Source organism: Podarcis vaucheri (assembly GCF_965113315.1).
Source record: "Podarcis vaucheri genome assembly, chromosome: 18".
Taxonomy (NCBI): domain Eukaryota; kingdom Metazoa; phylum Chordata; class Lepidosauria; order Squamata; family Lacertidae; genus Podarcis; species Podarcis vaucheri.
The window spans coordinates 9,092,808-9,108,664 of record NC_138756.1 but is presented as its reverse complement, the minus strand read 5'-3'; the positions used below and the strand labels follow the sequence as shown (position 1 = coordinate 9,108,664).

The window sequence follows — 15,857 nt, the reverse complement described above, 5'->3', positions numbered from 1 at the left end:
CTGTACAAGGCTGCCTTCAGGTGTCTTCTAAAAGCCCTTGCCATTGTTTATTTCCTTGACATCTGATGGGAGGGTGCCACTACCAAGAAGGCCCTGCCACCTCACGTCATAGCTGTCAACCGTCCCTTATTTGGCGGGAAAGTCCCTTATCCCAGCGCCGTGTCCCGCTGCTGTCCCTTATTGATGATGCCCCTTAAATTTCCCGGGTTTCAAAGGAAGCAGCTCCTCTCCCTCCCTCCCTGCCGGCCAGGGAGGAGGGAGGCTCCAGCTGTGTTGCTTGGCTGCGTTGCTCACCCAATAAGGAGTCTAAGAACGACTGGGGGTGGAGCTTGCATGCCTTGTGCCAATCAAATCGGCCGCCTTGCCTGGGGACTCGCCTTTGCTCAGCGCTTCCCAGCGGAGAGGTGACGGTGGTTTTCCTTGCTGCATCCCCTTTGCTGGGTTCCTGCGCTGTGGGAACCACCTCTTGAGGCTTCGTTTGGCTGCTGGTTGACTAAAATCCCTTATTTTGGCTGCTGGTCCCTTATTTTCGAGGCTGCTGGTCCCTTATTTTCAAATCTGTAAGTTGACAGCTATGCCTCAGGTCTCGCAGAGACACAACCACCAGAAGACACACACACCCCGAGCTAGACCTCAGTTGTCGTCGTGGTTTTTTCTTCTTTTAAGAGTGGGAAGGACTTTGTCCGCTCTCCCCGAGCTTCTATGAGAAAGGGATGGGGGCAGAGGTGTAAATAAATGAAATTAAAGCAGTAATACCTTCCAGGTAGAGAAAGCGGGCACCCCCGGTTTGAAGTCTAGCACCCCGACTTCCCAAGGCGAAGGGACGGCGCCGGGATCCTCCAGCAGTAGCACGCCACAGCTCCGTCCAGGGGTCACAAAGCAGACGGTGGAATCTCTCGGTAATATGGGGGAGATCGGAAGCGGGTCTGTGATTTGGGCGGGGCAGAGTGGGGAGGTGTGTGAACTGCTGTCAAACTGGCCTTCAAGTCCTTTTGGCTTTTTCTTGCTATAGAAATAAGGTTGTAAGGCTGTCGTCACGCTGCAGTTCCTGCGGCCGCCAGTAGGGGGCCACTCCAACTCCAGTGTGATAAGCAGCAGGCAGGAGAGAGAGAAAGCAAGCAGGGCAGTGAGCCCAGGCAAACTTTTTAATGGAGGCGGAGGCACAGCGAATCTTGCAGAGCCTCTGTGCTTCACAGAGCAGCAAAAGAGCTTCACAAGAACAGCTTGCTAAACTGCTGTGTGAAGCACTCGCCAAATTAAACCTCGCTGCGGACATGTTTTATGGAGTGCTTATTATTATATCCTAATAATCCACTAGGGACGCAGGTGGCACTGTAGGTTAAACCACAGAGGCTAGGACTTGCCGATCAGAAGGTCAGCGGTTCGAATCCCCGCAACGACGGGGTGAGCTCCCGTTGCTCGGTCCCTGCTCCTGCCAACCTAGCAGTTTGAAAGCATGTGAAAGTGCAAGTAGATAAATAGGTACCACTCCAGTGGGAAGGTAAACGGCGTTTCCGTGCGCTGCTCTGGTTGGCCAGAAGCTGGTTTGCTGCCCACATGACCTGGAAGCTGTATGCCGGCTCCCTCGGCCAATAAAGCGAGATGAGCGCCGCAACCCCAGAGTCGGCCACGACTAGACCTAATGGTCAGGGGTCCCTTTACAGTGTACAGCTTCCTGGTCATGTGGCCAGCATGACTAAGCCACTTCTGGTGAACCAGAGCAGCACACGGAAACAACGTTTACCTTCCCACCAGAGCAGTACCTATTTATCTACTTGCACTTTGACATGCTTTCGAACTGCTAGGTTGGCTGGAGCAGGGACCGAGTAACGGGAGCTCAGCCTGTCACGGGGATTCGAACCTCCGACCTTCTGATCAGCAAGTCCTAGGCTCTGTGGTTTAACCCACAGCGCCACCCGCGTCCCATCCCTTTACCTTTATCTCTCATCTATTCCTTGATCCTTTTCTTCCACTTCAGCCCTGAGCCTGCGAAATCCGCTCACGGTCCAGAGCTCTTACCAAGCCGCCTTCAACGTGGCGCACGCATCTGTCAACGGCGACATGGCGAGCGCGGGGCCTTATGCGGGGCTGCACCTGGTAACCCCCCAGCTCAATGGGGCGGCGGTCGTGGGGGCCGCCAGCTACGGGCGCTCCCCTCTGGTGAGTATTTGAGCCATTGGGGCTTTCGGAAATGAGAGAGGGCTGCGCTATTCTGACCCAGACCATTGCTCCATCTAGACCAGTGCTGCCTACACAGGTTGGCAGCATCTTTCCAGCATTTCAGGCAGGGGGAACGTGCTCGGCCCAGCCTATAGATGCTGTGGATTGAGACTGCCAATGAGCCACCGCGCTTCCTCAAAGCAAAATGCAAGGTTCTAGTCCTCAAGTTTCTGGCTTTGTGAAACTCAAGTTGCTGTCTGTTAACCAAAGCAAATCCTCTCCTCTGGTCTGACCAGGTCGCCTACGACCCTCACTCTCACCTGCGGGTCCCAGGATTGTCGACAGGGATGCAGACAGGTGTGGCTTCAGCAAAGCCGTAAGTGATGGCGTGGGGGTCTGTGCGCACAGCAAGGGCCGAATTTGGGGATTCAGGAGGGTGGCGTCCCATTGCCGAGCCTCGAAAGCAAAGCAACGATGGCAATAAACGGTGTCTAAAAATCTCCCCCTTTGCATTCCCATGTCTGAGCCTCTGAAGCTAACAGATAATAATAATAATAATAATAATAATAATAATAATAATAATAATAATAATTTATTATTTATACCCCGCCCATCTGGCTGGGCTTCCCCAGCCACTCTGGGCGGCTTCCAACAAAACACTAAAATACAATAACCTATTAAACATTAAAAGCTTCCCTAAACAGGGCTGCCTTTAGATGTCTTCTAAAAGTTTGGTACTTATTTTTCTCTTTCACATCTGGTGGAAGGGCGTTCCACAGGGCGGGTGCCACCACCGAGAAGGCCCTCTGCCTAGTTCCCTGTAACGTGGCTTCTCGCAGGGAGGGAACCGCCAGAAGGCCCTCGGCACTGGACCTCAGTGTCCGGGCAAAATGATGGAGGTGGAGACACTCCTTACTGGACCGAGGCCATTTAGGGCTTTAAAGGTCAGCGCCAACACTTTGAATTGTGCTCAGAAACGTACTGGGAGCCAGTGTAGGTCTTTCAAGACCGGTGTTATATGGTCTCGGCGGCCGCTCCCAGTCCCCAGTCTAGCTGCCGCATTCTGGATTAGTTGTAGTTTCCGGGTCACCTTCAAAGGTAGCCCCACGTAGAGCGCATTACAGTAGTCCAAGCGAGAGATAACCAGAGATAACCCCTTGTGTGGACAGTTCTGTGTTTGGGTTTTTTGGGGGGTGGCAGAGAGGCCTGGAATGGAGTTTATGGGGAAAGGGCTTGGCCGGCAGGGCAGGAGAGGCCTACGCCACAACAGCGTTTTGCAAGGTCTCCCTCGTTTGGTGCAGAACTTTCCCTTAAGTCGTGCTGTTATTTAGTTCAGTGGCGGCAAAGATTTTAGGGGAATGGCAGTTCACGGCACCTTCCTATCCCCCTGGAGGGGGGCCTCACCCCACAGGGAATGGCGGTCCGGGGTCTTTTGGCCATTCCGTTCGCACCCAAAGCCTTCTCCCCGCTTCCCCCGCAGAGCGTACTCCTTCCACGTCAGCTCCGACGGGCAGATGCAGCCGGTGCCCTTCCCGCCCGACGCCCTCATCGGCTCGGGCATTCCTCGCCACGCCCGCCAGCTCCACACCCTGACCCACGGGGAGGTGGTCTGCGCCGTCACCATCAGCAATTCCACGCAGCACGTCTACACGGGGGGCAAAGGCTGCGTGAAGGTGTGGGACGTGGCCCAGCCGGGCGCAAAGACCCCCGTGGCACAGCTGGACTGCCTGGTACGTATGTGTGTGTGTGTGTGTGTGTGTGCGCACGTTGGTTTGCGTGACTCAGTTTCCCTGGCGCATGCCTAGAGTCTCCCAGGACTTGGGTGCTTTCGTGGGCCTTGCAAGATGGTTTTGTATTGCGGTTGACGTTTTTATTGCTTCCTGTCTTTTAAAAGAAACTCAGTATTTGGGCATTCCTTCTAGCACCGATCTTCAGGGGGGGTGAGTGCCAATCACTAAAAATGGCACTTCCCATGTGTAAGAGGGGAGAAAACCCAAAGGGTCAACCCGCTAAAAATTAAATCAGCTATTGAGGGATGGGCCTAGAAGTATGATTTTCTGTTTGGGGTCAGGTCAGGGAAAGAGGACACGGAATGGAGTCTCTGACAAAGGGTGTGGCTGGCAGGCTGGAGCCCTGAGCAGCATCACTCCATTTGCAATTTTATATTCTAACCTAGAGTAAGCCTTAAGCTGCTTAAAGGCAGGAATGGGGAGTATCTGGAGTGGGGTCAGGTGGGGGGGGGAGTGGACATGGAATGGAGTCTCCGACAAAGGTTGTGGCTGGCAGGCTGCAGCCCTGAGCAGGATCACTCCACCTGCAATTTTTTTCCCCAAGTGTGACTTAATAAACCTTTTGCCTCTTCGGTTGGTCTACGATTCAGACGTGTGGGATATTTCTGTGCTGGGTGAGCTATTTCTATCGCTTATGAAAGAAACTGGGAATATCGCCATTCCCTCTACAGTCAAATCCCGAATGCCTTGCAAGTCGAACCTTTCGGCTCCCGAACTCCACAAACCTGTTCTGGTTTGCGAACGTTCTTTGGAACCCGAACGCCTGACGGGGCTTCCGATTGGAGCTTCCTGCAGCCAATCAGAAGCCGCACTTTGGTTTCCGAATGTTTTGGAAGTCGAACGGACTTCTGGAACGGATTCCATTTGACTTCCGAGGTACAACTGTATTCGCGATTTTCAGGGGTGAGCGCTGATCGTTTTTGCCATTCCAAACAGCGCCAGACGCTTCCTTAAACCTCTTCCTCCCTTGCCACAGAACCGAGAAAACTACATCCGGTCGTGCAAGCTCCTCCCCGACAGCAGAAGTCTGATTGTGGGCGGGGAGGCCAGCACCCTGTCCATCTGGGACCTGGCGGCGCCGACTCCCCGGATCAAGGCGGAACTGACGTCCTCTGCCCCGGCCTGCTACGCCCTGGCCATCAGCCCCGATGCCAAGGTCTGCTTTTCCTGCTGCAGCGATGGCAACATCGTGGTCTGGGACCTCCAGAACCAGACCCTTGTTAGGTGAGTGTTACCTGCTGGCAGTCTGTCTCCAGGAGGCGGGCAGGTGTGGAGGACTCCCTGGTCCTGAATGGGGTAACTGTGCCCCTGAAGGACCAGGTGCGCGGCCTGGGAGTCATTTTGGACTCACAGCTGTCCATGGAGGCGCAGGTCAATTCTGTGTCCAGGGCAGCTCCATCTGGTACGCAGGTTGAGACCCTATCTGCCCATGGACTGTCTGGCCAGAGTGGTGCATGCTCTAGTTATCTCCCGCTTGGACTACTGCAATGCGCTCTATGTGGGGCTAGCTTTGAAGGTGACCCGGAAACTGCAACTAATCCAGAATGCGACAGGTAGACTGGGGACTGGGAGCGGACACCAAGACCACATAGCACCGGTCTTGAAAGACCTATGTTGGCTCCCAGTACATTTTGGAGCACAATTCAAAGTGTTGGCGCTGACCTTGAAAGCCCTAAATGGCCCAGTATACCTGAAGGAGCGTCTCCACCCCCATCGTTCTATCCGGACACTAAACAACCAACTTTGGAAATTACTGCTTTAGCGGGACACCGGTTTCAGAAAAAAGGCCTTTTTGCCAGAAAAAATGTCACCCTTCTGTGATGACCCCTAAGTATTGTTGTTTAGTCGTTTAGTCGTGTCCGCCTCTTCGTGACCCCCTGGACCAGAGCACGCCAGGCACTCCTGTCTTCCACTGCCTCCCACAGTTTGGTCAAACTCATGCTGGTAGCTTCAAGAACACTGTCCCACCATCTCGTCCTCTGTCATCCCCTTCTCCTTGCGCCCTCCATCTTTCCCAGCATCAAGGTCTTTTCCAGGGAGTCTTCTCTTCTCATGAGGTGGACTCTCATGAAGGAGTCTCGGCTTCAGGATCTGTCCTTCCAGTGAGCACTCAGGGCTGATTTCCTTCCGAATGGAGAGGTTGGATCTTCTTGCAGTCCATGGGACTCTCAAGAGTCTCCTCCAGCACCAGAATTCAAAAGCATCCATTCTTCGGCCATCAGCCTTCTTTATGGTCCAGCTCTCACTTCCATACATCACTACTGGGGAAACCATAGCTTTAACTATACGGACCTTTGTCTGCAAGGAGATGTCTCTGCTTTTTAAGATGCTGTCTAGGTTTGTCATCACTTTTCTCCCAAGAAGCAGGTGTCTCTGAATTTCATGACTGCCATCATCATCTGCAGTAATCACAGAGCCCAAGAAATTAAAATCTCTCACTGCCTCCATTTCTTCCCCTTCTATTTGCCAGAAGGTGATGGGACCAGTGGCCACGATCTTAGTTTTTTTTATGTTGAGCTTCAGACCATATTTTGCGCTCTCCTCTTTCACCCTCATTTGCCAGTCAGGGGTTCTGAGCATATCTGTCAATGTTTTCCTTTTTTTTAAGGGAAATTCCCTTATTCCAAATAGGATTCCTCACAAGAAAAGGGAAAAGTTGACAGCTATGGTTCTGAGTGCTTTCAGAAAATACCACCTGGTGCTTTGAAGGCCTGAAGTTCAGCTGTCTATTGGGGCTTCGAAGCACCAGCGCTGTGCGAGACCCAGCGGATCGCTTATTCCAATGTGTCTAATCTGTCATTCCTGGAATATTGGGTGACTCTCCTTTTATCTCTTCCTTTCTAGGCAGTTCCAGGGGCACACGGACGGCGCCAGTTGCATCGACATCTCGAACGACGGCACCAAGCTTTGGACGGGAGGCCTGGACAACACAGTGCGGTGCTGGGACCTCCGAGAAGGGCGCCAGCTTCAACAGCACGACTTCACCTCACAGGCATGGGGAGGGGGGCAAAGGAGGGGGCAGAAGGGGGAGGAAACTCACCTGGTTGAAGTGGGTGTGGCCTCTGGGCAGCCAATGATACACGTAGCCTCCCAGAACCCTCTTGAAAAAGACATCTGTGTTAGTGTCTATCGCTTTCTTGTGGCAGTGAGTTCCATATGTTAACGAGTCCTTGTGTGAACAAGGACTTCCCTGAATCTCTTACGAATTTCTAGATTTATGAACAAGCGAGAAAAAGCTTTCTTCTATTGGCACTGGCATAACTTTATAAATATCCCATCATTTATTTTTTTAAAAAATGCTTCTTTTTCTTGTTTTCAAAATAAAAATACTTTTTGGCATGGGAAGGTGCTAAATCCCCGGGGGATTTTTCTGCCGTGTTTTCTTTAGCTTAAAAACAAGAATTCAGAAATGTGAGGCGCAGAGAGGGGCACTACAGTCTCCCCCCAAAAAAATCCGTCCCCAAGTCCTGGCAATCTTCTTTCCATCCACTCGCCCTCTGGTTTCTCGGAGATTTCAGCAGGTTATTCCCTGTCAATAATAATGAGGATTAGAAACTTGGGTGCATGTGTGAGAGAAATCACTGTGTCCCGGGCAACCGAAGTAATGACACCAGATCGCCTCCATCCGCATTGCAACTAGAAATGAGTACTAGAAACTTGGTGGGGGCCGAAATTAAGGCAGAGGCTTGCGAAACCCACGGGACTGTGGCCACCGCTCAGCCACAACCCTGGCTCATGCCCTGCTCTCAGTTCTCTTCCCGCTGACCCCATCAGTGCTCACTGAAGGCCCGATTGGGTGGGAGGTAGGGAGCTGACCAGTAGGTGGCGCTAAAGCCAATGGCAGGCAGAGCCACTTCCTGACAGGTTGAAGTGAGAAGTCAGGCTGGAAGTACCGTATTTTTCGCTCTATAGGACGCACTTTCCCCCCTCCAAAAATAAAGGGGGGAAGTGTGTGCGTCCTATGGAGCGAAGGCAGGCTTTCGCTGAAGCCTGGAGTTCCCGCCAGGCTCCACAGGCTTGCGGATAGCCGCCTGCTGTCCCCGAAGCCAAAACAGCGAGACGGGGCGCTGCGCAGCCCTCCGTCTCGCTGTTCCAGCTTCGGGAGGGCTGTGCAAAGCTACAAAGGATGTCTCCGAAGCCTCAAGGGATCTTTGAGGCTGGCGGTGGGGGAAAGCAGCCACTGTTCCCCGGCCTGCTCTTGAACACACCTTGTTTTTGAGGGGGAGAAGAAGAAGAAATTTTTCCCCCCTATTCTCCCCCTCCTATGGTCCGGTGCGTCCAATAGAGCGAAAAATACGGTAGGTTTTGCACTGCTCCATTCGCCCTAATGGCTCAGCCGCCACTGTCTCCCATCTATCCCCCCCCCCCACTCTTGCCCTTCCAGATATTTTCCCTGGGTTACTGCCCCACAGGGGAGTGGTTGGCGGTCGGGATGGAAAGTAGCCACGTCGAAATCCTTCACGTCTCGAAGCCCGAAAAGTACCAACTCCACCTCCACGAGAGCTGCGTCCTCTCCCTCAAGTTCGCCTCCTGCGGTAAGCCTGGGGTTTCTGCTGAAATTATTATTATTGTTGATTTATGTACTGCCCTTCATCACAGCGTCTTGGTGCGGTTCAGGGAATAAAATCACACAAGGGACATATTTTGTACTATGAACAGCTCAAATTGCCACGTGCAGCTTTTAAATCGGGGGAGGAGGTAGAGAGTAGACAGACCAACGTGTGCTTCTACAGGATAGGGCCCCTTCCAGCCATAGCTGTCAGCCGTCCCTTATTTGGTGGGAAAGTCCCTTATCCCAGTGCCGTGTCCCGCTGCTGTCCCTTATTGATGATGCCCCTTAAATTTCCCGGGTTTCAAAGGAAGCAGCTCCTCTCCCTCCCTCCCTGCCGGCCAGGGAGGAGGGAGGCTCCAGCTGCGTTGCTTCGCTGCCTTGCTCACCCAATAAGGAGTCTAAGAACGACTGAGGGGGTGGAGCTTGCATGCCTTGTGCCAATCAAATCGGCCGCGTTGCCTGGGGACTCGCCTTTGCTCAGCGCTTCCCAGCGGAGAGGTGACGGTGGTTTCCCTTGCTGCATCCCCTTTGCCGGGTTGCTGCGCTGTGGGAACCACCGCTTGAGGCTTCGTTCGGCTGCTGGCTGGGCTTTCTGCCTTTGGCTCGGAGGGGCTCAGAAGTTGAACATACCTGTGCTTGGAAAATCCCTTATTTTGGCTGCTGATCCCTTATTTTCGAGGCTGCTGGTCCCTTATTTTCAAATCTGTAAGTTGACAGCTATGGTCAGATGAGATTATTCTCTTTATTGAGAGGCGGCAAACAGCCTGTTTCTCCCCCCTTTACAGGGAAATGGTTCGTGAGCACCGGGAAGGACAACTTATTGAATGCCTGGAGGACGCCCTATGGGGCCAGCATATTCCAGGTAAGAGAGAGCCAGGGTCAGGCCGCTGATGGGTGAGAGAGGAGACCTATGCAGAGTGGCTGTGGACCAACAATTCATTTATCCGTAAGAACTGGTGGTAATTCGTCTAGCTTCCGAACGCACACCCCTTTCTCCGATCAAATAAGTTGTCTGGAGAGTTGTTGATTTTTCTAGACAGGGGTAGGCAAACTAAGGCCCAGGGGCCGGATCCGGCCCAATCGCCTTCTAAATCCGGCCCGCAGACGGTCCGGGAATCAGCGTGTTTTTACATGAGTAGAATGTGTCCTTTGATTTAAAATGCATCTCTGGGTTATTTGTGGGGCATAGGAATCCGTTCATTTTTTCCCCTTTCAAAATATAACCCGGCCCCCCACAAGGTCTAAGGGACAGTGGACCGGCCCCCTGCCGAAAAAGTTTGCTGACCCCTGTTCTAGACGGTCAAGGGTCCAGAAACTGACCCTGATGAGGAACGGTTGAAGGAGCTAGGTATGTTTAGCCTGGGCGATAGAGGAGATAATGAGAGCCGCCTTCAAACATCTCCAGGGCTGTCGCGGGGCGGATGGAGAAAATTTGTTTTCTTCTGCTTCAGAGGGCAGGACTCGAACCCAGGGCTTCCAGTGATGGTTCCAACTAAACATTAGGAATAAATTTTCAGCAGGGGGAAAACGGACTCCATCGGGAGATGGACTCTCTCCTTCCTTGAAGGCTATTAGGCAGAAGTTCAGTCGATACTTTAGCTGAGATTCCTGCATTGCAGAGGGGTTGGGATGGATGACCTTTGGGTTCCTTCCAACCTTTTTGCTTCCATTTTTTTCCCTAGCATTTATGGGAGGGTTTTACTTTGAAGGTTTCATTTCCTGAGGTTCGGGGCGAGAACGGTGACCTCCTGCTCTCGTGAAAACCAAACCTGGCCTCCTTTCAACACCAGCAGCCAGACTGGTGACTGGGAGCAGCCGCTGAGACCATATAACACCGGTCTTGAAAGACCTACACTGGCTCCCAGTACGTTTCCGAGCACAATTCCAAGTCTTGGTGCTGACCTTGAAAGCCCTAAACGGCCTCGGTCCAGTATATCTGAAGGAGCGTCTCCACCCCCATCGTTCTACCCGGACGCTGAGGTCCAGCTCCGAGGGCCTTCGGCTGTTCCCTCGCTGCGAGAAGCCAAGTTACAGGGAACCAGGCAGAGGGCCTTCTCGGTGGTGGCGCCCACCCTGTGGAACGCCCTCCCGTCAGATGTCAAAGAGAACAACAACTACCAAACTTGTAGAGGACGTCTGAAGGCAGCCCTGTTTAGGGAAGCTTTTAATGTTTGATGTATTACAGTATTTTAATGTTTTTTTGGAAGCCGCCCAGAGTGGCTGGGGAAGCCCAGCCAGATAGGCGGGGTATAAATAATAAATTATTATTATTAATTATTATTATTATTATTAACCCTTTCTCTTCCCCTCCCTTTTTTTTAAAAAAAACCCCCACACTTTCAGTCCAAGGAATCTTCGTCGGTCCTCAGCTGCGACGTTTCCACCGATGACCAGTTCATTGTCACCGGTTCCGGAGACAAGAAGGCGTCCGTCTACGAAGTGATGTATTGAGGACAAGCCGGCCTCCTCGCTGAAAGAGAGAGGGGCGGATAAGCCCCCCAGTGTCTCCCCACCCCCCAGCCAAAGAATACACTTAAGCTTAGCCCGGAGAGCAAAATTGGACCTCCTTTCTCCTGCTAAGCACGTTCCTTTCGTGGATGAGGGTTTGTGTGTGTGCCTGCGTTTGGGGAAAGAGACGCAGATTTCAGAAATAGGACTCTGCTGCTGCTTTTAATTCTCCCCAATCTGATTTTTTTATTTTTATTTTTTTCCGGTGGGGTCAAGAGGGAGTAAGGTTGCCTCTTTCCCCCGCAACTCTTTCTCTCTCCTTAATTGTGTGTTCAAATCTTAAACAACTCGGAACTGTTTCTTGTGTGTTTTGATCCTTTTTTTTTAGAATCTTTAAAATAAAAATGGGATGGGTTGTTTTGTGGCACAACTCGGCCTCTGTTCCTTTTGTTGGGGATATTTTCTCTCTGCCTGTCTATCGTCTCTTTCTTACTTGTCCTCCTCCTCTCTCTCTGTCTTTCTTTCTTTCGTCTTTTCTGTCTCCTTCCTTCCTTCCTCGGGGAGCTTCCAGGGAGAGTAGGACAGGTCTGAAGGTAGTTTTCCAAACGACGGGTTGCGACTTACCTTTAATATCAGAATTCTCTGCGCTGTCCAGAAATGCCATCTTCCCATGCAAGCAAGAGAACATACCGTATTTTTTGCTCTATAAGACTCACTTTTCCCCTCCTAAAAAGTAAAATGTGTGTGCATCTTATGGAGCGAATGAAGGCTGCGCAGCTATCCCAGAAGCCAGAACAGCAAGAGGGATTTCTGCTTTCACTGCACAGCGATCCTTCTTGCTGTTCTGGCTTCTGAGATTCAGAATATTTTTTTCTTGTTTCCCTCCTCCAAAAACTAGGTGCCTCTTGTGGTCTGATGCATCTTATAGAGCGAAAAATACGGTATACTGTGGTTCAAGGTTTTTTTCCAGACGGGCAAAGACATTCAAGGAACATGGCTGGGGCGTTTGGCCTGGGGAACAGCCCCCAAGGGCCAGACAAGAGAGATTTGCGGCCCTCCGGCCCTCTACTTCCCCCCCACACCCCTACGGATGAGTGCTTCTAGCACCCTGTGGACATGGATTTTACTGCATTCCCCTTCAAGGCGAGATTGCCCAAATCGGTCGAGGCACCTTGTGGACTCGGCTCTCGTGGTCTGTGCCAGAGAGCACGTGGAAGGTAAGGTAAAGGTAAAGGGACCCCTGACCATTAGGTCCAGTTGTGGCCGACTCTGGGGTTGCGGTGCTCATCTCGCTTTATTGGCCGAGGGAGCCAGCGTACAGCTTCCGGGTCATGTGGCCAGCAGGACTAAGCCGCTTCTGGCGAACCAGAGCAGCGCACGGAAACGCCGTTTACCTTCCCGCCGGAGTGGTACCTATTTATCTACTTGCACTTTGACATGCTTTCGAACTGCTAGGTTGGCAGGAGCAGGGACCGAGCAACGGGAGCTCACCCCGTCATTGCGGGGATTCAAACTGCTGACCTTCTGATTGGCAAGTCCTAGGCTCTGTGGTTTAACCCACAGCGCCACCCACGTCCCTTGTGGTCCCAGCTCTCGTGGTCTGTGCCAGAGAGCATGTGGAAGGACTCGGATTCAAATCTCCGACATCTCCACGTGGGGAAGGGAAAGGCGTCCGGTCAGAACCCCGAAGGACCTTCTGACAGTCGACAAAGGGCTTGCCCACGCCAGAGTTCACTGTGCCCGCAGCCATTTCTGTCCCTGTATAATTTCCACAAATTCGCATAGCGTTACTCTCAAACACCACCCATCTCGATGCTTCGCTTTGTAAACTCAGGCTTACACAATACAGTGGACGATTGGGTTGCAAACGTGATCCGTGCGGGATGCACATTCACAACCCGCAGCGGCACATCTGCGTACGTGCAGGTTGCAATTCAGCGCTTCTGCGCATGTGCAAAGCACGATTTAGTGCTTCTGCGCATGCACGGCCGCCGAAACCTGGAAATAACCTGTTCCAGTACTTCCAGGTTTTGGCAGTCCGTAACCCCCCCCCAAAAAAAAATGCAATCTGAAGTGTCTGTAACCTGAGGTATGACTACGGGGACAACCCAATAAATTTGGGGGGAAATGGGGCTCCAAACCATTCCACACAGGGTTGCAGATTATTCAGTGCAATGCTTCTCTTTGTAGACCTTCTACTTCCCCAACACTTGAATGCTTCTTTTTTTGCCTGGGCTCATAACTGCCCAGGGCAGAATGGAGGCATATATTTTCCCTCCCTCCCACCCCCTTTTCACCCCTCGCATTTTCCCAAACCCAGAAAACTGCACAAAGCAAACCACATTTTTTACAAAAAAATTCTGCACCGGATATATCGGGTAAGAATCTGCATGGCAGCGGGGTTCGTCTAGATGACTCTTGGGGTCCCAACTGTACAATTTTGTAGGAATTGTGTGCTGAGATTTTACAATTGCTCCTGTTTCTTTTCTAGCCTATTAGTAAGGGGGGGAGCTTTTATATAGAGATTGAGAAAGAGGGAGAGATCCCTCAGGTGTGCACAAAACCAGAAAATTCCATTGATACTTAATTGTAATCATTGAATAAACAAATTGGATGGCGGAGACAAACTCAAAAAACCTCATTATCTGCCTATATAAATGGAAATGCAATGATGTCGTCACACTGCAATTTGACAGCAGACTGAGGAATGGTCGGCTAGCCCTGGTGAGCTGTTCAATGCCTGTTCCCCCCTCCTTACCTACAGCAAGTTTTTATGGGGGGGGGTGAGAAGGCCCTTTACTTGTGTTTTTCCCCATTTTATATTGAACAGCCAGCCCTCCCCCCATCCAAAAGATCCCTGGGACGTGTACTTTGCACAGGGTGCTGCGATTCTCGAAGGGGTTAGTCAATCCTTTCTCACAGGGGATTCTGGGAACCGTAGCGCAGAAACTCTGGTGAAGTTTGAAGGAACTGGGTGGGGTTTTGGGAAAAGGGCGCCACAGGCCAAACGGGACCCCTCACTTTCCTAGACCCCAAAACTTCTCCATCTCTCTGCCATAGCTGTCAACTTAGATTTGAAAATAAGGGACCAGCAGCCTCGAAAATAAGGAATCAGCAGCCAAAATAAGGGATTTTCCCAGCACCGGTATGTTCAACTTCTGAGCCCCTCCGAGCCAAAGGCAGAAAGCCCAGCCAGCAGCCAAACGAAGCCTCAAGCGGTGGTTCCCACAGCGCAGCAACCCGGCAAAGGGGATGCAGCAAGGAAAACCACCGTCACCTCTCCGCTGGGAAGCGCTGAGCAAAGGCGAGTCCCCAGGCAACGCGGCCAATTTGATCGGCACAAGGCATGCAAGCTCCACCCCCCAGTCTTTCTTAGACTCCTTATTGGGTGAGCAACGCAGCCAAGCAACACAGCTGGAGCCTCCCTCCTCCCTGGCCGGTGGGGAGGGAGGGAGAGGAGCTGCTTCCTTTGAAACCCGGGAAATTGAAGGGACATCATCAATAAGGGACAGCAGCGGGACACGGCGCTGGGATAAGGGACTTTCCCGCCAAATAAGGGACGGTTGACAGATATGCTCTCTGCGACTTTTGAGCCAGTCCTTCCAGTTAATGAACGGTGGCTGCTGCTTCCACGGCCAATCGTGTTGGGGGTTGATTTAGCAGCGTGCAAGGGGTGGAGCTGGATGAGCTCTGAGGGTGACCCCCCCGACACTGATAATCCATTCTGTGATTGCCTCTCCCCCTTACCCACCCCACGCGGACCCACAGATCTAGCCGCCGTTTTCCAACACATTTAATTAGGGGGTGATTTAAGACGGCTGATTTCTTTAGCACGCACCAGAGGGGAAAGTCGGCGGTGCTTTCAAACGTCCGTGTGGTCAGAAGGGGCTGGCAGGAGACGTAGAGAAGGGCAGCGGTTGGTCTCTCTTGCTTGTCAATCAAAGTGTGGGGAAGGGGAGAATCTCCTTTGTTCATGGGGGGGGGGTGGCAGGGAGACCCCTCTAGGTGAGCAAAACTGCTTGGGGACCCCATGATTCCAGGGCAGCTTTCTGAAAACGTTCGCCGCTGCTTTCAGTTTAAAAAAGGGAGGTTCCTAGTCCTCATGAGACGGCGAGCGACGTCGAAAGGGAAGATCGCCGGATAGGATTTCCTGGCCAAGTCTCCGTCCATCAAGTTCATGGCTGTTGGAGGGAGGTGGGGGAGGGAGTCCCCAAAAAAACAAAATAAGAAAATTACAAGGACAGCCAAGCCCCCTTCCTTCCTTCCTTCCTTCCTTCCTTCCTTCCTTCCTTCCTTCTCAGTACACCAGTTCATAAACGGTGGCCTTCTTGTCTCCCGATCCCGTCACAATGAATTTGTCGTTGGCTGAGATATCGCAGCTCAGAACCGAAGACGACTCTTTGGACTGCCGAAGGAAAGGAAAGGGAGAATTCTTAATTTCGCGGTTCAGAAACGCGAGCGGCCTGCCTCGATTGGGCCGTTTTCGACCTGGCATTGCGTTTCCAACAGGGGACAGCCTTGTGCCTCCTACAGACAGACCTTACCAGTGCCAGATTTACGTATAAGCTACACAGTGGTACCTCGGGTTAAGCACTTAATTTGTTCCAGAGGTCCGTTCTTAACCTGAAACTGTTCTTAACCTGAAGCACCACTTTAGCTAATGGGGCCTCCTGCTGCTGTGCCGCCGCCGGAGCACGATTTCTGTTCTCATCCTGAAGCAAAGTTCTTAACCCGAGGTAATATTTCTAGGTTAGCGGAGTCTGTAACCTGAAGCGTATGTAACCCGAGGTACCACTGTATAAGCTAAACAAGCTATAGCTTAAAGCCTCACTCTATGGGGGGTCCCCCAAAAAATTAAACGGGAAAAAAACCACTGGATGTACATTTCCAAAATATGAGATAAAAGA

General features: G+C 52.0%; 2 protein-coding genes across 10 annotated transcripts in view; one reads left to right on the top strand and one right to left on the bottom strand.

Annotated features, from left to right (window-relative positions):
- LOC309522782 (transducin-like enhancer protein 1) overlaps positions 1–11,380 on the top strand; it is a 38,804-nt gene extending 27,424 nt beyond the window's left edge. For both annotated transcript variants that reach the window (XM_082206340.1, XM_082206339.1), the window contains exons 13-21: positions 764–899; positions 1,979–2,160; positions 2,457–2,536; positions 3,641–3,890; positions 4,927–5,174; positions 6,795–6,942; positions 8,335–8,485; positions 9,288–9,364; positions 10,846–11,380. In XM_082206340.1, coding sequence (XP_082062466.1) covers positions 764–899; positions 1,979–2,160; positions 2,457–2,536; positions 3,641–3,890; positions 4,927–5,174; positions 6,795–6,942; positions 8,335–8,485; positions 9,288–9,364; positions 10,846–10,953 — 1,380 coding nt within the window. In that variant the 3' untranslated portion in view covers positions 10,954–11,380. The remainder of the gene's footprint in view (positions 1–763; positions 900–1,978; positions 2,161–2,456; positions 2,537–3,640; positions 3,891–4,926; positions 5,175–6,794; positions 6,943–8,334; positions 8,486–9,287; positions 9,365–10,845) is intronic.
- Positions 11,381–14,727: 3,347 nt separating this feature from the next.
- The window catches only part of TLE2 (TLE family member 2, transcriptional corepressor), a 43,755-nt gene continuing 42,625 nt past the window's right edge, over positions 14,728–15,857 (bottom strand). For all 8 annotated transcript variants that reach the window (XM_082206355.1, XM_082206349.1, XM_082206353.1 and 5 more), the window contains one exon: positions 14,728–15,355. Coding sequence is in view for 7 of the 8 variants with exons in the window: in XM_082206349.1 (XP_082062475.1) it covers positions 15,248–15,355 (108 nt within the window). In the remaining variant the exon portion in view is untranslated. The remainder of the gene's footprint in view (positions 15,356–15,857) is intronic.